This window comes from Carcharodon carcharias, chromosome 30 (assembly GCF_017639515.1).
Source record: "Carcharodon carcharias isolate sCarCar2 chromosome 30, sCarCar2.pri, whole genome shotgun sequence".
Lineage (NCBI taxonomy): Eukaryota > Metazoa > Chordata > Chondrichthyes > Lamniformes > Lamnidae > Carcharodon > Carcharodon carcharias.
Window position 1 is genome coordinate 5,167,756 of NC_054496.1, and position 25,051 is coordinate 5,192,806.

The 25,051-nt window shown below is 42.9% G+C and overlaps 1 protein-coding gene across 2 annotated transcripts; it reads right to left on the bottom strand.

The window, feature by feature from the left end:
• Positions 1–1,499: 1,499 nt before the first annotated feature.
• On the bottom strand, positions 1,500–25,051 carry cdc37 (cell division cycle 37 homolog (S. cerevisiae)). Of its 2 annotated transcripts, XM_041177187.1 has the most exons (9): positions 24,863–25,007; positions 23,303–23,376; positions 19,350–19,631; positions 17,748–17,856; positions 16,910–17,025; positions 9,988–10,110; positions 8,286–8,468; positions 6,609–6,680; positions 1,500–2,866 (listed from the first exon to the last, which is right to left on the bottom strand). In XM_041177187.1, the coding sequence occupies exons 2-9, from the start codon at positions 23,306–23,308 to the stop codon at positions 2,720–2,722; spliced, it is 1,038 nt and encodes a 345-aa protein (XP_041033121.1). In that variant the 5' UTR covers positions 23,309–23,376; positions 24,863–25,007; the 3' UTR covers positions 1,500–2,719. The 2 variants fall into 2 exon arrangements, with proteins under 2 accessions (XP_041033121.1, XP_041033120.1); XM_041177186.1 differs by lacking the exon at positions 23,303–23,376 and having other exon boundaries at positions 24,863–25,051.

A 25,051-nucleotide genomic window follows, 5' to 3' on the forward strand; every position in this document is an offset into this window, starting at 1 on the left:
CGCTCAGCCTCCGCGAGGTAGAGGTCAGTGCGCCAAACAACAACAGCACCATCCTTGTCAGCGGGTTTGATGACAATGTCAGGGTTGGACCTGAAAGAATGGAGTGCAGTAAGTTCAGAGAGAGACAGGTTAGAATGGGTGAGAGCAGAGAAATTGAGACGACTAATGTCGCACCGACAGTTCTCAATGAAAAGATCGAGAGAAGGTAAGAATCCAGAGGGAGGGGTCCAGGTGGAGGGAGAATATTGGAGATGGGTAAAAGGATCCGTTGAACTGGGAGAGGACTCCTGCCCAAAGAAGTGAGCCCGGAGACGAAGACGGCGGAAGAAGAGTTCAGTATCATGCCGAGCCCAAAATTCATTGAGGTGAGGGCGTAAGGGTATGAAACTAAGTCCTTTGCTGAGCACTGAACGTTCAGCATCGGAGAGGGGAAGGTCAGGGGGTATAGTGAATACACGGCTGGGGTTGGGACTGGAAGAAAGGGTGGGGACGGAGGGACAGGCAGGGGTGGAGGGTCCTAGATGGGTGTTGGTGTCGATGAGTTGTTGGAGCTTGCGTTCCTTAGCACTTGAGAGAAAGAGAAAAAGTTTCTTGTTGAGGCGTCGGATGAGCCGAAGGATAAAATGAAACTGGGGGCACGCGCAGCTTTGAAAAAGAGTACGGCGGTGCTGCTGGAGGGAGAGGTCGAGTGTGTTCATATGGCGGCGCATGGCACTGAGAGTGGATTTCAGAATGTGACGGGAACAGCAGTCCGAGAAACGTTTTATGTCCCGGAGATACCTGTAATCCTGGGTGGGTTCGAAACATGAGGGGTGGAATTTCAGTTGAAATCCACGTGGGGTAAGTCGGAGACGGAGACAGTCACTGAGAAAGGAGATATGGTTGTGAAAGCGGGTTTTAGTAAACACCTTGTCAAACACTAGGAGGGAAATGGAAAGCAATGAAGGTGAACAAGGCAACAGAGAGATACGGAAATCTTGTCGCAGAGAGGAACAGAACTTCTTCAAGGAGGTAGGCATTTCTTGAAGAGCAGTGGCAGTCAATTAAACACAGAGATAAAACCAAAATGATTTAATGATTTAAATGGTCTCCTCTGCTGCAGACTAAGGATAGAGGGCAAAAGTTGTACCCACACTGCCTAAATCCAGCTAATTTAGCTCAAAACCTGAATCGAACCTGGGACTTTCCAGGTGTGCAAGGCTTACAAACTCACTTACCCAGAGTTAGCTGGAACCTTGGAAATGTGAACAGACTAATTTTGGAGATGCAAAGCAACAGGAAAATGTGCTTATCAAACAAGAGCATGCATATAAGTGTCAGGTTTGAACAGGTACGCCATTAACACTTATCCGCAATGAGATCCTTGATCCCTGTAAGTTTTCTGATACTGCAGCTCACTAACACTACACTAAAGTAATACTTAGGACAGAAACCACTATTTGAGAGAGGTTAAATGTGCACAGTCATCCGATATCCTCCACACGACACCAAGACAACAGTTTACTGCATCATATCTTTATTTGCATACATAGTGGGTCAATAACAAGAAACAAAGGTTACAACCACTACCTCGCTCGAAAGCAGCAACCACCCCAGATCAAACAGGTCACAGTAACAGGCAGCATCAGCAACATTGGCCCCCAGCAAAATATTGAGCCATTACCTATGCAGCACACAGGATTCTTTAAAATTTGTGAACAGAATACAAGGTGTTAAACCCAGTATAGAAAATACTATTGTGGTTTCGACAAGAGTTCAAAAGAACTGAAAATAAAATCAGTGAAACCGATGTAAATCCCTTACCCAAGCTCCTATGTCAAACTGACGAAATAAGGACCTGTACATAAAACCAAATGCTCCAAATCCTGAAACAATTTTACCAGTTGTTCTGCTTCCTTGTCCCCATCACCTCAGAAATGGTGTCTAGATTGAGGGAGCAAAATGCTTGACTCTGGGCTCATACAGCAAGAACACTCAAATATGAAGTCACTGCCAGACAGATTTTTAATTAGCATTTTAATTGTGTCAGCAGTAATTTAGGTCAGGGATTCTACTTTTAATTTTACAACTTTTTTCATTGTATTTCTGTTAATTTTAAGTAGATATGAAATAAGTGAGATCGACAGACATTCCCCACCCTGCTTCCTTGGAGAATTTTCAACAAGCCATGCATTCTTTCCAAAAATTCTCTCTCCCTCTCCTATCCCTAAGACATGAACTTGTGGGGTCTGGTTCCATAGGCAGTAGTAGCTCGCTCTCTCTCTGGCCAGTACCTCTCTCCCATGAAACCCCCCTTTTTGCACAGGCATCAACAGTGAGTATCAGGAGGCTACACAGGAGGGTATCAAATAGGGTAACCCATCACATATCAGGAGCTGAACCTGGCACCTTCCCAGCTCTATGGCTTAGCTCACGTGGAGTGGTGTGCATTAACATGATGAAGCAATGGGGGAAGCAGTCACTTGCTCTGACAATTGAAAAGGTTTCACTTGCCCTGATGCCAGTTGATCCAGAGTTACTGCATAAGAGTAAAGCCTGCATGCTCTCAAAACTTGTGTTTTTATACAAAAAGCAGTTGATTCGTATAGGACTTTAACCTTTCATTCAACAGATTGAGATATTGAACTTATGTGAACCCCTATGGGTCAGTGAACAGGATGTAGTCTGGAACTCAACACAGCATTTAAAACTAGCAGATACAGAAACAAAAAAAATAGGGTTATTTTTCTTCACTGCTTTCCTTTTTAACTTCTTCATACACAGGATCCTCATTCTCTGTACTCTTCTCTCCTTCCTCTTCTGCAGCCTTTGCATTCGGAATCCAAAGCCCAGAGTCAATACAGCGCTGCATGTGGTATTTGGCTTCCTGGAGACAGCAGAGTGCATTTAGTTTTGATGGTATTCCAGTGAAGGCAATAAAAAAAAAAACTGCAGCAGAGGTTCAGGAAATCCTCAAGTATCTCATGATTTTTTTTTGGGAAGAGTGTCTACAGTATCATTAGGTCAGATGGCCACCAAGGGCATCACAAAAAAACCTGACCTTCATCCAATATCCAGACATGTCCAGCTAGGATCAATGGACAAAGCCAGGGACATACATCACTTATAACATCAAATCTTAAAGTATATTTTGCATATTTTTACAGGGAAAACACAAAAAGAATCCCAATAATAAAAAGAAATTTAAAACAATCAATCACGAGAGAAAAAGCACATGGAAAATTAATTCATGGGGCTAAAGGTTGACAAGGCCTCTCGCCCTGATAGCCTGCATCCTAGGGTCTTAAAAAGGAGTGGCTGCCAATATAATAAAGGCACTGGTTGTAATCCTCCAAAAATCCCAACAGATTGGAAAACCGCAAATGTAGCACTTTTTTATTCATTCATGGGATGAAGGCGCTGCTGGCTAGGCCAGCAGTTATTGCCCATCCCAAATTGCCTTTGTTCAGAGGGCATTTAAGAGTCAACCACATTGCTGTGGGTCTGGAGTCACATGGAGACCAGGCAAGGATGGCAGATTTCCTTCCCTTAAGGTGGGTCTTTACAACAATCAAATACACCATTAGACTTTTAATTCCAGATTTTTATTGAACTCAAATTCCACCATCTGTCGTAGTGGGATTCGAACTTGGGTCCCCAGAGCATTACCCTGGGTCTGTGGATTACTAGTCCAGTGACAATACCACTATGACATTACCTCCCACATAAGGACAGGGGAGACAGAAAGCAGGAAACTATGGGCCAGTTCGTCTAACATCTGAGAAAATGCTGAAATCCATTATTAAAGTGGTAGTAGCAGGGCATTTGGAAAATCATAATACAACTGTGTAGTCAATGTGGTTTTACAAAAGGAAAATCATGTTTGACAAATTTATTACAGCTCTTTTGAGGATGTAACAAACAGGGTGGATAAAGGAGAATCAGTAAATGCAGTGTATTTGGATTTCCAAAAGGCATTTGATAAGGTGCCACATAAAAGGTTACTGCACAAGCTAAGAGCTTATGGTGTTGGGGGTGATATATTAACATGGATAGAGGATTGGCTAACTAACAGGAAACAGTCAGGATAAATGGATTGTTTTCAGGTTGGCAAACTGTAACTACTGGAGTGCCACAGGGACCAGGGCTGGAGCCTCAACTATTTACAATTTATGTTAATGACTTGGATGAAAGGACTGAGTGTATTGCAGCCAAATTTGCTTACTATTCAAAGTCAAGTAGGAAAGCAAGTTGTGAGAAGCACACAAAGAGACTGCAAAGGGATATAGATTGCTTAAGTGAGTAGGCAATGTGAGTATAATGTGGTAAAATGTGAAATTTTGGCAGGAAGAATAGGAAAAGCAGCATATCATTTAAATAGATTGTATCGCAGCATTCTGTAGTCTCAGAGGGATTTGGGTGTCCTCGTGCATGAATCACAAAGTTTTGCATGCAGGTATAGCAAGTAATGAGGAAGGCAATGGGCTGTTGGCCTTTATTGCAAGGGAGATGGAGTAAAAAAGGGAAGTTTTACGACAACGATACAGGGCATTGGTAAGACTGCAACTGGAGTAGTGTGCGCCGTTTTAACATACTTGCATTAGAGGCAGTTCAGAGAAGGTTCATCAGGCTGAATCCTGGGACAAGGGGTTTATCTTTTGAGGAAAGGTTGAGCAGGTTGTGCCAACATTAACTGGAGTTTAGAAGAATGAGATGATCTAATTGAAACATAAGACTCCGAGGGGGCTTGACAGGCTAGTTGCTGAGAGGATGTTTCCCTTTTTGGGGAATCGAGGCAGAATAATAAAGGAATCTCCCATTTAAGACAGATGAAGCAGCTTTTTCTCTCAAGGCATCGCTAAATCTTTGGAATTCTCTTCCCCGAGAATAGTGGAGGCTGAGTCATTGAATATATTAGATATAAAACATATATATAGTATACATATATATTTATATATACACGATATATAAATGATCTAGATCTTCATGTGCAGGGGACAATTTCAATGTTTGCGGACAACTCAAAACTTGGGACAATTATAAACTGTGAGGACAGTTGGGAACTTCAAAAAGGACATTGACACATTGGTGGAATGGGCAGATAGGTGGCAGATGAAGTTCAATGTAGCGAAGTGTGAGGTGATACACTTTGGTACAAAGAACATGGAGAAACAGTATAAAATAAAGGATAGAGAGAAACCTGGGTATGTATGTACATAAGACATTAAAGGTGGCAGGACAGGTAGAGAAGCTGTTTCTAAAGCGAACAGTATTCTATGCTTCATTAATAGGGACATAGAGTACAAGAGCATGGAGGTTATACAAGACACTGGTTAGATCTCAGCTGGAATAGTGTACACAGTTCTGGGCACCACACTATTGGAAGGATGTGAAAGCATTGGAGAGTGTGCAGAAGAGGTTTACGAGAATGGTTCCAGGGATGAGGAACTTCAGTTATGAGGAAAGATTGGAGAAGTTGGGACTGTTTTCCTTGAAGAGGAGAAGGCTCAGAGGAGACTTGATAGAAGTTTTCAAAATCATGAAGGGTCTGGACAGAGTAGATAGAGGGAAACTGTCTCTGCTTGTAAACGGATTGAGAACCAGAGGGCACAGTTTTGAAGTGTTTTTGCCAAAGAAGCAAATGAGGTGAGAAAATTCTTTTTCACACAGCTGGGGTTTGGAATGCACCGCCTGGAAGTGTAATGGAGGCAGGTTCAATTGAGGCATTCAAGAGGCATTGAATGGTTATTTAAATAGAAATAATGTGCAGGGTTACGGGGAAAAGGCAGGAGATTAGCACTAAGTTAAAATGCTCAGAGAGCCGGTGCAGACACGATGGACCGAATGGCGTCCTTCGCCACCATAACAATTCTGTGATTCTGTTATGTGGGAAGGCAAGAAAGTGGAGTTCAGGCCACAATCAGATCGGTCATGATCTTATTGAACGTCGGAGCAGGCTCAAGGGGCTAAATGGCCCACTGCTGCTCCTATTTCTCAAGCTCTTAAGTGACAACTTACTTCAGTTGGTCCTTCAAGTCAGAAGGATGTGGGTCCAAACCCTATCCCAGAATTTAAGCACAATCTCGAGTGACTCTTGGTGCTCTGAAGTTACTCTCACAAACTACCTTCCTTAATTCACAATCCTCATGAATCCGATATGAAATCCCACGTCTTTTAATTGTTCTACTGTGCTCTTTAACTGGCCTTTTACCTCTGATCAAAGGTACATTGTCCCTCTCTATTTCTGGAGCCTTCCCATACAGCACACCATCTAATGTTCCTAGGTCTGAGTGCTGCTATAACAGCCGTCAGTGCAACCAGGCTGAGATTAGGAACTAAGCATGCAATGGGCAAGGCCTGGCTCTGTGACCCTACATCCACAAAGCAGTGTACCACTTCAAACAGTTCCTCTCTTCAAACCCCAACTCCCATAGGCACATTTTCCTTGCTGTTGTAAGCTGCACTGACATTCCACCATCTGGAGGGCATGGAAAAGTGGTCCCAAAATTGCACCAGGTCTTTAACATTCAAGATCAGGTGGTATGGAAATAGCAGCGAAGCAGCACTCAAAAGGAAAAGAATCACAAGCAACAATTCCAGGTTAACCCAGTGTCACAGGAAATACTCACTGTTGGGTCCATTTTGCTGATTACATCCTGCAACATCTGAATATCTTTTGAATCAAAGCAATTCTTCATCTCCTGCAAAGACAGAGCATTAGCAGAATGAAAAGCAGCTTTCTGAAGTTTTAGAAGCAGCAAAACAGAAGGGGAAACTCCCCAGTGAGCTGACATAATTATTTAGCGGGTAGGGAGTAACTTGGTAAATCATTCAATGGTTGCTAATTCTAAGGCTCCTGACCTGCATCAGTGATTTAGGGTAACTGAAAGAGATAAGTGTACCTTTTAAAAATCTGAATAGAAGACACTGGAAATCTGTGAAGGGTTAATTTTTCAGGTCTGTGACTCTCCTGTTCAAAGGTCATTGATCTGAGACATCTCTCTTCACAAATGCCACCAGTCCTGCTGAGTATTTCTAGCATTTTCTGTTTATATTTCAGATTTAGCATTCCTTGTATTACGCCGTTTGTCCATTTTTAAACATGATGCACTGTAATATTTTTACTGAGTTCTGGAATTCCCTCCATTTTCCTGCAAAAACCAACAGTCTCCTTGCTCATGACTTGTTTGGGAATAAATTAAATTACACAATACCAGTTTTTGCCACTTGGAACCCTGTGTGGGGGAGCTTTGTGCATTATGGGACATAAGGTATAAAAAAGCATAAAGGATAAAGTCTGACAAAGTTTGTGCTGAGATTTTTTTCTAGTCTGCAGCTGAAGATTGATTAAGTGCCTACCTTTCCCTGAGGTGACTGACCTTGGGCTATTCATCTGTAGCAATTTAATATGATATACTTGGAAAGGCAGGTCACAAAGTAACAGATTAATACATTGTACCTCACAAGGTTACCAGGTTCCTGTCCTGAAAATAGCGTATCTGCCAGCAGAGCAAAGTCATAAAAGATCAGCAAATTACAAAAATTTTAAACCTGTGGTGAGTCCTCCACCAGTGCAGTCCACAAAGCAGCAGTACTTGGCTTGGTAAATGCAGAGGTGTATAAAATTATATGGGGCATAGATAGGGTAGACAGGAAGGAACTTTTCCCTATGGTGGAGGGATCAATAACCAGGGAGCATAGATTTAAGGTAAGAGGCAGGAGGTTTAGAGGGGATGTGAGGAAGAATATTTTCAGCCTGAGGGTGGTGGGAATCTGGAACTCACTTACTGAAAGGGTGATAGAGGCAGAACTCCTCATAACATTTAAGAAGTATTTGGATGTGCATTTGCGATGCCATGGCATACAAGGCTATGGGCCTAGTGCTGGAAAATGGGATTAGAATAGTTAGGTACTTGTTTGACTGGTGCAGACTCGATGGGCCGAAGGGCTTTTTTCTGTGATGTAGACCTCTATGACTCGATAGCTTTTTGGAAGATTGCCCAGTAATCTGCACGCTTTGCCACTAGCAGCTTTGTTTAGTTGAACAGAAAAAGCCCAATGGGATGTGAACCAATTGTGCCAGAAGTTGAAAATGAGGAAACTGCTTTAAGTGGTGACTGTGCTGCCCAGATTCAGAAACCTCAGGTACAATTCCCAATCTGTGGGATGTTAACTTAATCCAGTGAGGGATGCAGTTCAGGGAAAGGGTGCAAACCCCCCCACTCAGAGCCAAAAAAACAGAAGGAAACAGGGTCTTTGATGTAATTCCTCAGAATTAAGGCGTCATTACAAAATAATCCACTCACAGCAGGGAGGTTTTCGTACACTTCCACTGGATCAAGTCCGCCAGGCCCCATCCGCTTCTGACGTTCCTCCTCTTCATATTCCTTCATTGCCTTTTCTATCCTTGCCTGAGCACGACCTTTGACCCTCTCCTTAAATGCCCCAAGCTCGTCATTAAATGCCTCAATGTATTGTTTATCTGCTGTCTGTAAAAAGGGAAGTTTAAAAACATCAAGTTAACATCACGAGTTCAATTCTGCGTTTTTAAATTCAACCCATTGTCCACTCTTCCCTACTCAATGCATCAATTCATGCTGGATCAGGTTCCACAGGTTCTCACTAAAGCAGCCATTCCTCATCTTGTGGAGCCAGACAAAGAAGGGTCATCACAACCTATACCAATCACCAAAAGCCAATGCACCAGCAAAAAAAAAAAAAAGAAACAAAATGCCCAAGAAACGTTGACCTTCACCTCAGTCGGATTAGAATACTGTGGGGATGAAGTGATGCTTCAGTTGGTCAAACCTTGTGGACAATATTGTAATCAGCTACAGGCACCACACTTCACTCACTGCCTTTGGAGGGAGAGTAGATTGCATAAATTTTGCTTATATTTCCTTAGAATGAAGGGTGACCTAATCGAGGTATTTAAAATGACCAAAGAATTCAAATCAGGTCGTCAGAACAGCTATTTCCTCTAGTGAGGGATGCAGAATAAGTGAGTACAATCTTTAGATTAAATTTGAGGTAGGCCATTCAGCGAATCGAGAATTACTCATTCACATCAGAGGTAATGGAAGCTAAGTTCTCTCACAAGGTTGTTGATGTTGCATTAGTTGACATTCTTAAGACTGAGATCATTGAATTTTTGTTAGCTAGGATTATTATGGGATATGGAATAACAGGTGATTGCTGTTAACATAGATCAGCCATGATCTGATTTATAGGCAGGATAGGCGTGAGAGGGCTGAATGGCTTTCTCCTGTTCCAATCCTAATTAGCTTATTACCAACTTGAATTTCCCCCTCACTAATAGCAACTGTAGTACCCCAGTATTGCCAAATGAAATCTATTAAATTGGTGCAGATTGTGGAACTACTCCCATTCTGCAACACCAGTTTCACAGTGGAGATCTATCTATCCGAGTCACCTTGGAAGTGATAATTTCTTTGGCTAACTATGGAACATCTAACTTTCTCAGAGTAATTATGGCACAGGAGGCAGCCATCTGGTCCATGCCAGCTTTTATCATGTTAGTCCCATTCCTCTGCTCTATCTCCATAGTTTTGCAAAGTGCTTGGTTTTCATCTTATGATTGACATGTTGGCATTGTGCACTCCATTCGAAGTGTGGCTGGCCCTTTCATCAAATAAGCTGTCAGAACAATACAGGCAGAAATATAATGCAAATTCACCAATGTGCTAAAAATGCAAAGAGAAATGTAAACCATAAGGAGCTCACTGATTTAAATTCATTATCAACACAAAAGAAATGAACTTAAGCAATAAAAGGAGAAAAAAAACATAAATCAGCTATTCAACTGTTGACATTTATGAACCACTTGGTTGGATTAGAGTGTTAAAATTTATCATTGGTGATGAGAAACATTACAGTTAATAGTTAGAGTACAAGTTCAAATATGAACACACATTTCATAAAGGCCATTCTAAAATAAAACAGGTGAAGTAAACTGAAATTAGAAAGACTGCCAAACCATTTCTGTACCTTGATTTTGGTGAAGAACTGTCGGAAACAAGCTCTGGGGTCCACCTTAAGGCTCTTTGCAAGTTCCAGGATAAACTGCATCACTATTGTCTGGTGAGCTACCTGCTCCATCAGTGCATGTTTCTGCAAATGGAACCCATAAATATAATTTTAACATAATGCAATCCAAAAGCAATCAGAAACAATCTTGCTAACTGTAATTAACAGTATACGTTGGTTGTGATGCAGTAAATCCCCACCCCAAGTGTTTCTAACTGTGTTGGAATCCCATCTCATTCTAAACACAGCATAAATGAGAAACCATGCCTTCAATATCACCCTAACCTTCTCTTAAGGGCTCCACCAGCTGCATGCAGGAAGGTTACTTGGAAGGTTATAGACACCCCATTATACAGGATGTAACTCCATGTGCAGTGTGGAACAACACTGCTAGAAGCTGAAATACATGAACTTCACATAGACATTGGCTAAAAACAGGCATATTACATAAAACTATAACTCCCTCTAAGGGGCTGTTTCAGAACTATAAAACTGCAAACTATGAGCACCAAGGGATAAGCATCACCAGTAAAGCTGAGTATGCATCTGTAGTCCACATTAACAGCAGCACAACACTATCCTACTGTACAAAATTACATCTGATAAATTCTGCAATGGATCAAAACTGATTCACCTTCCTGGATAATAAACCCAGTGCATTCCACACGTGGGGCTGATTAGGAACTAAAAAGGAGAGTTATGCATGAAGGCAGGGGGCTTGGCTAAACGAGTACTTTACATCTGTCTTTTCCTGCTGACATCATAGTGAAGAGACCGCAGCACTGCGTGGGTTAGAAATTGATAAGGAGGAGGTATCAGAAAGGTTTATTTCATATTGTATTTCAAATTGATAAGCAACCAGGACTGAATGAGATGCATCCAAGGATGCTGAGGGAAGTAAGGGTGGAACCCGTCTAGATGTTACTGGTCGTGGGTCTAGAAAGTGCTGTTGAAGGAGGCTTGATGAGTTGCTGCAGTGCATCTTGTGCCATGAAACTAACATTTTTTTATGATGTTATGGGGGTGGCAATTGTCACTGGACTAGTAATCCAGAGACCCAGGGTAATGATCTGGGGAACAAAAACAGAATTAGGGTTCAAATCCCACCATGGCAGATGGTGGAACTTGGATTCAATAAAAATCTGGAATTAAAAGTCTGATGATGACCATGAAACCATTGTTGATTATTGTAAAAACCCATCTAGTTCACTAATGTCCTTGGCCTTTTTGTGACTCCAGACCCACAGCAATGTGGCTGACTCTTAAATGCTCTCTGAAATGGCCGAGCAAGTCACTCAGTTGTAACAAACCACTACAAATTCAAAAGGAATGAAACCAGACAGACCACCCGGCATCAACCAAGGCACCAGAAACGACAACGGCAATCTCAGCCCTGTTGACCCTGCAAAGTCCTCCTTACTAACATCTGGGGGCTAGTGCCAAAATTGGGAAAGCTGTCTCACAGACTAATCAAGCAACAGCCTGATATAGTCATCCTCACGGAATCATACCTTACAGATAATGTCCCAGACATGATCATCCCTGGTTATGTCCTGGCCCACTAGCAGGACAGACCCAGCAGAGGTGGTGGCACAGTGGTATACAACCGGGAGGGTGTTGTCACGGGAGTCCTCAACATCGATTCTGCTCCCCATGAAGTCTCATGGCATCAGGTCAAACATGGGCAAGGAAACCTCCTAATTGCCACATAGTGCCCTCCCTCAGCCAATGAATCAGTGCTCCACCATGTTGAACACCACTTGGAAGAAGCATTGAGCAAGGGCGCAGAATGGACTTTCATGTCCATCACTAAGAGTGACTCGGCAGCACCAAAACTGACTGAGCTGGCCGAGTGCTAAATGACATAGCTGCTAGACTGGGTCTATGGCAGGTGGTGAGGGAACCAACAAGAGGCAACAACATTCTTGACCTCATCCTCACCAACCTGCCTGCTGCAGATACATCTGTCCATGACAGTATCAGTAGGAGTGAGCACTGTGCAGTCATTGTGGAGACCAAGTTCCGCTTTCACATTTAGCAAACCCTCCATCGTGTTGTGTGGCATTACCACTGTACTAAATGGAGATTTTGAACGGATCTAGCAACTCAAGACTGGGCATCCATGGGGCGCTGTGGGTCATCAGCAGCAGAATTGTACTTGAACACAATCTGTAAGCTCATGGCCCGGCATATACCCCTCTACCATTACCACCAAGCCAGGAGATCAGCCCTGGTTCAATGAAGAGTGCAGGAGGGCACCAGGCATAACAAAAAATGAGGTGTCTACCTGGTGAAGCTATAACAGGACTACCTGTGTGCCAAATAGCATAAGCAGCACATGACAGACAGAGTTAAGCGATCACATAACCAACGGATCAGAGCTAAGCTCTGCAGTCCTGCCACATCCAGTTGTGAATGCTGGTGGACAATTAAACAACTCATTGGAGGAGGAGACTCCACAAATATCCCCGTCCTCAATGATGGAGAAGCCCAGCACATCAGTACAAAAGATAAGGCTGAAGCATTTGCTACAATCTTCAGCAGAGTGCTGAGTGGATGATCCATCTTGTCCTCCTTCAGAGGTTCCCAACATCACAGATGCCAGTCTTCAGCCAGTTTAATTCATTCCATGTGATAACAAGAAATGGCTGAAGGCACTGGATACTGCAAAGGCTATGGGGCTTGACAATATTCTGGCAATAGTACTGAAGACTTGGGTTCTAGAACTTGCCCCACCCCTAGCCAAGCTGTTCCAGTACTGGCATCTACTCAGCTATGTGGAAAATTGCCCAGGTACGTCCTGTATACAAAACACAGGACCAATCCAACCCAGCCAACTACCGCCCCGTCAGTCTACTCTCGATCATCAGTAAAGTAATGGAAGGGGTCATCAACAGTGCTATCAAACGGCACTTGCTTAGCAATAACCTGACTCGCAGTTTGGGTTCTGCCAGGGCCACTCTACTTCTGACCTCACGACAGCCTTGGTTCAAACATGGACAAAAGAGCTGAATTCCCAAGATAGGTGAGAATGGCAGCCCTTGACATCAAGGCCGCATTTAACTGAGCGTGGCATCAAGAAGCCCTAACAAAACTGGAGTCAATGGGAATCGGGAAAAACTCTCCGCTGACTGGAATCATACTTAGCACAAAGGAAAATGGTTGTGGTTGTTGGAGGTCAGACATCTCAGCTCCAGGACATCACTGCAGGAGTTCCTCAAGGTAGTGTCCTTGGCCCAACCATCTTCAGCTGCTTCATCAATGACCTTCCTTCCAACATAAGGTCAGAAGTGGGGATGTTCACTGATGATTGCACAATGTTCTGCACAATGTTCAGCACCATTTGTGACTTCTCAGATACTGAAGCAGTCCATGTCCAAATGCACCAAGACTTGGACAACATCCAGGCTTGGGCTGACAAGTGGCAAATAAAATTCACGCCATTCAAGTGTCAGGCAATTGTCATCTCCAAAGAAAGAAAATCCAACCATCGCCCCTTGATGTTTAATGGCATTACCATCACTGAATCCCCCACTATCAACTTCCTGGGGGTTACCAGTGACCAGAAACTGAGCTGGACTAGCCATATAAATACTGTGGCTGCAAGAGCAGATCAGAGGCTAGGAATCCTGCGATAAGTAACCCACCTCCTGACTCCCCAAAGTCTTTTCACCACCTACAAAGCACAAGTCAGGAGTGTGCTGGAATACTCCCTAATTGCCTGGATGAGTGCAGCTCCCACAAGTCACAAGAAGCTTGACACTGTCCAGGACAAAGCAGCCCTCTTGATTGGCACCATATCCACAAACATTCACTCCTTCCACCACCGAGACACAGTAGCAGCAGTGTGTACCATCTACAAGATGCACAGCAGGGACTCACCAAGGCTCCTGAGACAACACCCTCCAAATCCATGACCACTACCATCAACAAGGGCAACAGGTTGATGGGAACACCACCACCTGGGAGGTTCCCCTCCAAGTCACTCACCATTCTAACTTGGAAATATATCGCTGTTCCTTAAGTGTCACTGGGTCAAAATCCTGGAATGCCCCTTCCTAACATGACCGTGGGTATACCTACACCACATGGGCTGCAGGAGTTCAAGAAGGCAGCTCAACACCACCTTCTCAAGGGCAACTAGGGAGGGGAAATAAATGATGGCCCAACCAGCAAAGCCCACATCCCGTGAATGACAAAAGAAACGTTATTGTGGTTTTAAAAAATGAGTAGGTTTATGGGTGACAGTGTAGATGCTTCTGGCTGTGCGATTTAATTGAATTGGAGTTAGATAGACTGCAAACTTGAAATTATCATCAAAAGTAGTTAGGGGTAAAAGACATTTCAAATGCTAATGAGTAAACATGGATGAAGGTTTAGCATGTACAGTGTGAAGGAAATTGGTAGTTTTAGATATGTGAATGAGTTATTTAGGTTTCAAAGGGATGATCAGATGTTTACAACTAACTAAACAAGCAAGGTCAAGCAGTGTGTTTATTTTTCCCAAAGGTACTGACCATATTGGCAACATGACAGATTTTTATATTACGGGAAAAGTAAATTTCCAAAGACATACAGAACAAAGGAAATTACAGATTAGAGAGAGAAAGAATGGAAGGCTATGTTGGCGGGCCATGTAAGATCTCAGAAGGCCATGTAAAACAGCCTTGGGGAAGCCTCCAGCCACTTTATCAGAAGTATGCTATGTCCAGTAACCAAAGGTGGAGGAAAGCCTTTGGAATTCGACTGTGGAGTGAGTGCTGTGGTAAACTTGCTGGCTTGTTATTTAATTTTATAATCTATTTTGGACTGTTGCCTTAAAGAGGATGTGTAGTTGGGAGTCAGGTTAATTAGGAATTTTGGGATTTGTTATAGTATTAACTAACTGTAATCTTGCTTGAAATATTTTTTGTTAAATGTTTTAATTTAGTTTTTAAAATCTCTAAAGGTGTTTGTGGACTCATTACTTCTGAATTCAGTGCACAAATCTTCCTGGATTAAATAAAAATTGCAAAACCGTTGTGATAGCGTGGCCAAGTTTCCCTTGTGGACTTGATCCACCTGGCACACATCACCTGCCAAGTCATAACATTTGCATATGGCACACACTGCTGCCACTGTGCGTCGATGGTGGAGGGAGTAGATGAAAGTGTTGGATGGTGTGCCAATTAAACAAGCTGCTTTGATCTGGATGGTGTTGAGCTTCTTGGGTGCTGTTAGAGCTGCACTCATCCAGCCTAACAGAGTGCGCCATCTAACAGGCATGTCAGCAAAATCAAATACCATGGAAGGAAAGGAACAGTGACAACATGGATACAGCGTTGGCTGAGTGACAGGAGCTGGAGAGTAGTGGTGAATGGTTGGTTATCAGATTGAAGGATGGTATATAACGGGGTTTCCCAGGGGTCAGTTTTAGGCCTCTTGTTTTTCCTGATACGTTAATGACCAAGACATGGATGTACAAAATACAGTTTCAAAATTTTCAGATTGGAAGTATTATAAAAACTGTGAGGAGGATAGAGATCAACACAGGATAATGGAATGGGTAAACGTATGGCAGGTGAAATTTAATGAGGAAGAATGACAAGAGGCAATATGAAATAAAGGACACAATTCTAAAGGGGGTGCAGAAGCAAGGGCCCTGGAGGTATATGTGCACAAATCGTTATTGGTGGGTGGGGAGCATTTGGGGGAAGAGGCAGTGGCATAGCGGTTATCACACAGGACGAGTAATGCAGAGTCCCAGGCTAATGCTCTGAGGCGGGGGGGGGGGAAAACGACAATGACGATGACACGGGTTCAAATCCCACAATGGCAGCTGGTGGAGTTTGAATTCAATTAATAAATATGGAATTAAAAGCTAGTCTCAGTAATGGTGACCACGACAACTACCAGTGATCGCTGTAAAAACCTATCTGGTTCACTAATGTCCTTTAGGGAAAGAAATCTGCTGTCTGTACCTGGTCAGGCCCTCATGTGACTCCAGACCTGCAACAACATGGTTAACTTTTAATTGTCCTCTGAAATGGCCCAGCAAGGCCACTCAGTGCAAGGGCAATTGGGCCTGGGACACCCCAATCCCATGAAAGTATCAAGAAAAAAAATCATGGAAGGTAGCAGGGCATGTTGAGAAAGCAATTACAAGGTTTGCAGGAACCTTGGGCTTTATAAATAGAGGCACAGTGTTCCAAAACAAAGAAGTTATGCTGAATCTTTATAAAACATTCAACCTCAACTAGAATAGTGGATCCAATTCTGGGCACAGTACTTTAGGAAGGATGTGACGGATGACAGAGGGTGCAGAAAAGGCTTACAAGGATGGTTTTCGGGATGAGAAACTTCAGCTAAGAGGACAGATTGACAAAGCTGGGGATGTTCTCTTTAGAGAAGGTTGAGACGACATTTAATATAGGTTTTCAAAACCTTGAGGCATCCGGACAGAGTAGATAGCGAGAAACTGTTCCCATTGATGAAGGGTCGCGAGCCAGAGGACTGCAATTTAAACTGATTGGTAACAGACCCAACAACATTTTTTTAAACATTAGAATCTGGGATCCACAACCTGATTACGTTGTGGAGCAGTATTCAATTGGGTTTTTGCTCATGCTACATTTTGAAATTCAGTAGGAGGGCTCTCACTGGAGCTTGGCTGATCTGAAATCTGAATTTTCTTGATTGGTTATTCATTAACTAAATTAAATTCTCCAGCTGCCAATGTGGGATTTTAACTTGCATATCCAGATCATTAGTTCAGGCCTCTGGATTACTTGTCCAGCGACATAACCACGACAGCACTGCACCCGGTAGACAGTTGATACTTGTATTTGTCAAATGATCTATGAGAATACATTAAGTCAAAACAAGACAGTGTGAGCCAGTGTACCTCTTCAACTTCTAAATCAATGCACCAGATGACCAGGTAATTCGCCGTCTCCTCGCATACAAGGTGAGGATTATCAGATAGGTATTTCTGGCTGTCATCCCAGCGGCTTAGCATGCCTATGAACAGATATGCAACAAGTTAATTTTCTTTCCCCCTTCTCTACCCTGACCAACCTTAGTTCCACAGGGCCCTGCAAACACTTAGCCAGTTTTGCAGTGAGTTGTATGCACAGCTCGACTGTGAAAGGCATCACTGTCAAGCCTGACCCTGTCTTCATCCAAACTTCCAGAAACATGCAGAGGAGACGACCCAAAACAAAATCATGATTCAGTATTATCAAGACTTGATGCTCTTATTATCAAACTGACTCTGTGCATGCACTAACCTAACATGTAAAATACATGTGGCTCCTAAGCATACAGTGTAAAGATTAGAAATGGATTTGGTCTCGACACCAATGTGATGAGGAATGAATAAAAGTGAATAAATAAACATTGATCATTAATAGTGAGATGATGTTTAGCTGACGACATTGAATTCAGTAACTGATGCCAAGCCTCAAGTCAAATACAATGGAATGCCATTAATCGAAAAACAGACAAGATTTAAAACATAGTATACTGTGTGCTACAAATCAAGACCCCATGAGGCCAGATGCTCAACGGGCAGCCAAGCTGGAATTGATTTACACGGAATCCCAGATGTACAAATTCAATTCCTATCTGGTACGAGTAGTGTCTGTTACATCAAATGTATCACATGCAATACCTGATTCCATGCTGTACACCAGACAGGCTTTTGGAAAGCCCAGCTGTGTCATTAAATAACTTCCACTTACCAAAGTGCTTGATCTGTTTCTCATATTTTTCTACAAAGGTCTTGTGTTTCTTTTCTTTGTCTTCCTCTGTTTCAACCTTGCTTGATTCTGGGGTTACATTAATGACACTCTGAAGGACAGAAACAAAAAAAGTGTTTACACAATGTCCAATCAGTGTCAGTGGATCTCAGTTAATAAATCAACATCAGAAGACTTTCCCTATAATATTAAAATTGTTTTCTCAATGTATTGTGTCAGACTATTAAAAAAAACCATTTCTGATTTGTTTCAACTCCAGCTCTCTATCATCACCAATAGCCAGTTCATGCAGAGATTAAGTCAGGGTGTTATTTAGAATTTCAATATGAAAATAAATGAGGAATTAGAATAGACAGGCTTCAATACCATTACATATAACTGGCGTACAAATGAGAAAATGGACAATGACAAATGGATGATCATTGAACAGCTGCTATCGGGGTTATAAATACACAACTTGCAATTATAAATATATAATACCTTTAAAGTAGTTAACCATCCAAAGGTGCTTCACAGGAGCATAATCAAACAAAACCGACACTTAGTCAAAGGAGACATTAGGACAAAAGCTTAGTCAAAGGGGTAAGGTTTAAGGAGCATCCTAAAAAGGAGGAACGGGTGATGAAGTGGAGAGGTTTGAGGAGGAAGCTCCAGAGCGTGGGGCCCAGTGGCTGAAAGTTCAGCTGCTGATGCTATGGTGAAGGAAGTGGGGAATGCTCAAAAGAACTGAGTCTGAGGAACACAGAAATCTCAGCCGAATGCAGGGCCAGAGAACATTACAGATTTAGTCAGCATTATCAGACAGATTTCTGGCTGTCATCCAGTGGCTTTACATACTCGTGAATTGATATACAACAAATTAAATTTTCTATTCCCCCCTCTCTCCCATGACCTTCAGTTCCACAGGGCCCTGCAAGGCCTTAGTCAGTTTGTCACTATTCACCAAGAACCTGCAGTGACTTTGTGAGCATGAGTCGACAGTGTACGGCATCGTTGTCAAGCCCGAGCATGTCTTTGTTGAAACATCCACAAACATGGAGAGGAGAAGACCCAATACAAAATCATGATTCAGTATCAAGACTTGGTGCTCTTATTATCTTCCTGGCTCAGTGTTAATAATGAAAAGGCCAAAACAGATTAGAGCTCTTCAGCATGGCGTTCATGGATGAATAAAGCGAGGCCATGGGAGGATTTAAAGAGGAGGTTGAGAATTTTAAAATTTAGTCATTGCTGGACTGGGTGACAATATCAGTCATAAGCAGAGGTGATGGGTAAGCAGGAGCAGACAGAGATAAACACAACAAAAGGATAATATGAAAGGTCTTGTCTGCCCTCTCAGGTGGATATAAAAGATCCCATGGTACTATTTCAAAGGACAGCAAGGGAGTTTCATACGTCACAACAGTGGCTTCACTTCAGAAAGTGCTTCATTGTGTGTGAATCACTTTGGGATGTCCTGAGGTCACAAAAGGTGCAAGCCTTTTCCTTCCCCCGGTGACCAATTCAGGATTAGCACTGACATTTTGGGAATTTGCCTCAGCTCCATGAGCTCACAAACAGAATATGGCTCAACACATTACTCACCTTACTGAATCCCTCTTTACTCAGTGTATCCACATTCCAAGGCATTGCCTTTTCCTTCTTCTTTAGCGATGCCCCTTTCTTATCCCATTCTTTCTCCTCCTTTTTCAACTGTTTGAGTTCAGTTTGTAACTTTTCAATCTCTTTCTTTGCATCGTCTGTTTCCAGCAGCAGCAAATCTTTGAGCTTCTTTTGGCACTCAGTGAGTTTACGTTTACAATCCCCACACGCCTTCTCGTATTCCTCTCGCTCTTTCTGTGCTTCCTCCATCCGCTCGATACGAGCCTGGAACAGATAACAAGTGCTGTTTCTGTGAGCCATTTTTAGCCTGAATTTTAGAAACCAACAGCATTTGATTTGTAAAGGAGATAGAATTTTATAAAGATAACAGTACCATTGTGATTCACACTGATTCAAGATACAGCTATGTGTAATGCACAGTCCCTTTGAGGTAACAGTTACATAGATGTGGCTTGAAGTCAATTGCAGGCTAATTGCACTTAGGCACATTCTGGGATCAATTAAAAGGAGGATTGTTTTCTTTAGCATCCCTGTCCCGAGTTTTCAGCAGTTCCTCAATGTCCTGAAATAGCTGGCTTTTTAATAAGCATGAGTGATATGACAGGGAACGAGCAGATACAATACTTTCACCTTAAGCAGGTGGTTATGGATTGAATCCCTCCTCCAATCTCACTCCAGTGTAGTGCTGAGGGAATAATTTCAGATCAGGTAGGAAAACAGACTCCCTTGTCTGTTCAGGTGGATATTAATACTTCCACAACAGTACTGGAAGAGGAGAAGGAAGCTGAGCTAGTATCCTAGCCAGCAATGATCATTCAACCAACATGTAGTTCACTCATCTATTATGGGAACCTGCTCTGTGCAAGTTGGCTGCCATGCTGACCTGCACAGTAATGACATTTCCACATTTCTGCCCATATATTATGTGAAGAAACCACACAAGCTTCTCAAACGATTTTCATTCAGCTCAAAATACTCTCACCATCCACAACCAGTGTTTGGTAGGGAAAATGCACAAAATATGTTCCACAGGTTGGTTGGACACTATGAGAAATTCACACTTCAACACATACTTCACTAAAATCCTAGCATCATCAGTTTATCTGCTGTCTGTTTGGCATGGGTGATCAGAATGTTATTCTCTCCCGAAGTCAGAAAAGGTATATTACAAACAGTTCTCAATTAGAATGAAAACAGAATTACCTGGAAAAACTCAGCAGGTCTGGCAGCATCGGCGGAGAAGAAAAGAGTTGACGTTTCGAGTCCTCATGACCTTCGACAGAACTTGAGTTCGAGTCCAAGAAAGAGTTGAAATATAAGCTGGTTTAAGGTGTGTGTGTGGGGGGCGGAGAGATAGAGTGAGAGAGAGTGTGGGGGGGGGGGGGGGGGGGGGGGTGATGTGGTTGTAGGGACAAACAAGCAGTGATAGAAGCAGATCATCAAAAGATGTCAACGACAATAGTACAATAGAACCAGCTTATATTTCAACTCTTTCTTGGACTCGAACTCAAGTTCTGTCGAAGGGTCATGAGGACTCGAAACGTCAACTCTTTTCTTCTCCGCCGATGCTGCCAGACCTACTGAGTTTTTCCAGGTAATTCTGTTTTTGTTTTGGATTTCCAGCATCCGCAGTTTTTTTGTTTTTATCTCAATTAGAATGGTCTTTCGGCTTCCATCCTAGGACAGCATCACTCTCTCAAGGCTCAAATTCAGTGACGCTCCCCTCTTCAGGGGGAATTTAGTTCAATGGAGCAGTACTGATTTGTTAGTAAAGAGCTAATGGGTAGTGATCTGCAAGAGGTTTCCTTGCCTCATAAACACAACGTGGATCTGAGATATTCAAAGCATTCCGAACTGCTGGTATGGAAGCATGAATAGTTACTGTAAGTGGTTTATAGTCTCAGTTCCTAATGGCACTGAAGTGGGATACTGGCTCTTATGTCATGTGCATCCATTAAAAATAGAAGAATTGAGTTTGGAGGGAAGTGTGGAAAAATTCTGAGAAGCTTTCAACTGCTCAGAAATCCTGTTGTCTACTTCAATGACCTGCATATCTCAGTTAACAGATTTTAAAAAGACAGAATCATTCAACTTTATAGCGTTTTCAAAATGACCTCTAAAGTTTTCATGGACGGATGTGGAATTCAGTTAGTACTGGGATATACACGCGAAGATCAAAGATTCTCTGGCCTGTTGGTGCTAAAGCTAGTTGCAATGTCTTCACTTTTATCAGCTACCACAGGAAAATCAAACCCACAGGCTTCCTTATCACAATGGTTTAGCATTACATTGGTTCATTGGATCAGTACATTGTACAGTGGGACAGTGACTATATAAAGAACCACTCATGTTGGACTCAAGCAGGGCTACATAGCAAGGGCTTTTCCTTACTGAAAGACACCACACCTGAACAAATACAAAACCTAAACTAGCTGATAAAAATAACTATATTGATACAAACAATTTCAGCTCTGCTGTAATTTACTGAATTATATTTCTACAGACAGCATCATCCAAATATAAACTGCTATTCACAAAACTGGCTGTTTCCTCCTTTACTCAGAGAAGACAAGTGATCAGAAAATTCACTAACTCACTCGCCTTGCCTTATAATGTTGTGCGTATGTCTTTGAAAAGCATTGAGTTAGACAGAGTGCCTCCTCCTCATATCAGAGCAAACACTTGGGAACCTACAAACATGCTGTTACTGGTTATCCCATCATGAAACACAAATTGACAGACAGCAAATCCATAAACAAACTGCCATTCCAATCAACAACACAAAACTTCAGGATTATCAACTACATGGATTTTTCCAACTGCATTCTTCCCAATTCTTCTGAAACTCTTAGAGCAGGGCAGTACTGACATTAATGGCTGGGAGGAACTTACGAACAATCGTTCAAAATGGCAACAACTTGCCCATCAAACTGCAACACGCTTTGAGTCCCCAACACTTTACTGAGGCAGAGTGACAGCAGAAAAGGAAAGAAGAGGATGTAAATTCTGGACTCCAGGTCCCACTAAGTCATGGGACGTCCTGCCCCATGGACCCAAAGATCTTAGAGTTGAGAATGAGCCTGTTTAGTCACATGAAGACCCATGGCAGAAACTCACAATCCTGAGTAAACGGTCATCCTCGAATCGAGGGACAACTGACAACAATTCTTCCACATTGTACGAGACACAACAAACGAGATTATTATAGTTGGAGTCATGCAGCTGGGCATGGCTGCAACAAAGTTCTTCTTTTTCCTTTCATCCTGTTTGTTAAAATCATCTCTCCTGAAGGGGTTGGCGGGATACAATTCCGTGAGAACTACAGTCCTCCACTCTTAGTCATTGTATATGATCAGATATGAAGAATAGCGAATGTCAGGCTCTGGAATTATGGGGTGCCAAGCAATAGTTACGAACCAACATTGACATTCTGAATATATCCAGTGAATATACAATGATTGGCATCTCTGCCAAATTTCCAACTCTCCAACGGCCCTCCCCAGGGTTGAGACAACTGCCACCCATTTCCTCAGGAAACAGAACCTGGGGTCAAACCTGGAACCTTCAATACTTCAGGTAAGGTAAGTTATTAGCTATAGTCCATATTCAGGGCACTGCTGATATTTAATAAACCAGCCTGGCTCATTAGTGTGACAAGGAGGGCCAGGTTTTTCTATGGGGCTTGTGATTCTATTAGTTAGAGTGATCCTTGAAGTACACTGAGGTAACTCTGCAGAAGAGTCATAATTATTCAGGTTGAGCACAGCTGGAAGATCACTGTTGCTCCATGCTGGGAAGCTACACAGTTTTTAACGGGTTAAACTCCCTGAGTACATATGAAGCTTTAACTCCACCAACTTTCACTCAATTTAATTAAAATCAATCATCCCCAACAGGAGAGAATGTACACATGGTATCAGGGAAATAAACTCTACCTCCATGGACTTATCTATTGCATCACTTGGAAACTCTTGAGCACAGTGAGGGATTTCTGCACATCAATACTTAGCTGAGGAAAGAACAATAATGGAAAGAACATGAGAGAAAAACAATGCAAAATAGCACAGACTTAATGGCTTCGTAGTTACAATTTAGCACCCAATGCAAAATCACAAATTCAATCATTATAGGAAATGATGACAACAGAAAAATGACCATTAAAGCTGTTGAACTGACGTGAAAAGCTGGGCTAGGGAGAAAAACTGCTATGTTGAACAGCACACAATTCCAGCTTCATACTTCAGTTTGAGGGTGTGCCAGATAGTGACCACTTTAGCAAGAAAACTAGGGATAGAAAATAAACGAAGGGCTCCTTAGAATAGAGAAGGCTGAGCAAGTTTGATAGGGTGTTTAAAATAATTTAAATAGTGCATATAAAGAGTAACTGTTTCCAATGTCTGAGGGAACAATAACCAGAGAGCACAGATTTATGATGATTAACAAAAGACCAGATGTGACACAAGGAAAAGCTTTTAAGCAGCAAGTAGTTAGGATCTGGAATGCACTGCCTGATAGGGCAGTGCATAAAGATTCAAAGGTCTGAGGTCTGCAAAAGGGAATTAGATAAATACTTGAAGGAGGTTTTTTTTACATACAAGGTGGCAGTGTGCTCAGAATCTCACTCCATTAGACAGAGCCTACAGTATTTCATGTACAAAGTAGTTTCCATTCTGAATGTTCACACGTGCTGTTTCAATGTTAAATTTCATGATTCGAAAACGCAAGAGTTGGACTGGGAGCAGATATAAACACACTTGTCAATCTGTCATGGCACTGGCAAACTATCAATCCATGCACAGTTCTGAGGTGAAATGGATTTCAAGGGCAGGAATAAGTGGACCAATGTGTGCAGATTTTATTCACTCTGCGTTTTAACTCAATGTTGTCCTTATTTTTTGTTGTTAGCTTTTGAAAGTAATAGAAAGCTTATAGAAATGTGAGGAGTGGGTTGCAGCCAAGTAAGGAGTCCAGGCCGAGGAGTGGGGAGATGTCAAACTGAGGTATCACAGCATCACCACTGAAGGGAAGCTGTAACTACAGTGAGAGAAGTTTACATCGAAAATTCCCATTCTAAACACTAACTGGGAAGGAGGGTGGGGAAGACTTGAAAAATAAAGAGAGATAGGGAGAGGAGGTGATCAGTCTGTAACCCCCACTGTTACCGAGCTCAGTCACACATTGGGAAGAGGATCTTTGTGCACATTACAGGATCTGTGAAGGGTCTAGGACCTCTCCCTGGGCTGGTTACCCCAAGTGGTGGGGGAGGGTGACCGGCCCGGAGGTTTGGGGGGGGGGGGGGGGGGGGGGCGGTGTTCATCGGTCGGCGGGGGCGGGGTGACATCTCGGCAGGCCCGGGGTGGGGAGAGAGGGTAACCGGTCGGCGGGGCCAGGGAGGGGGAGGGTGACCGGTCGGCGGGGCCAGGGAGGGGGAGGGTGACCGGTCGGCGGGGCCGGGGAGGAGAGAGGGTGACCGGTCGGCGGGCTTGGGTCTTTACCTGGTGCCGCCAGCGGAACAGACTGGCCGTATCGATGTTCGGGTGAGTATCGTCCTCATCATCCGACACCTCGATGTGGTCCCACACGCTGTAATCCACCATCTTCCCGACCCCGAGCTTCCAGAACTCTCCCTGGGCCCCGGCACCGCCTCACTTCCTCCAGCGTCACTTCCACTTCCGTCGGCGCTA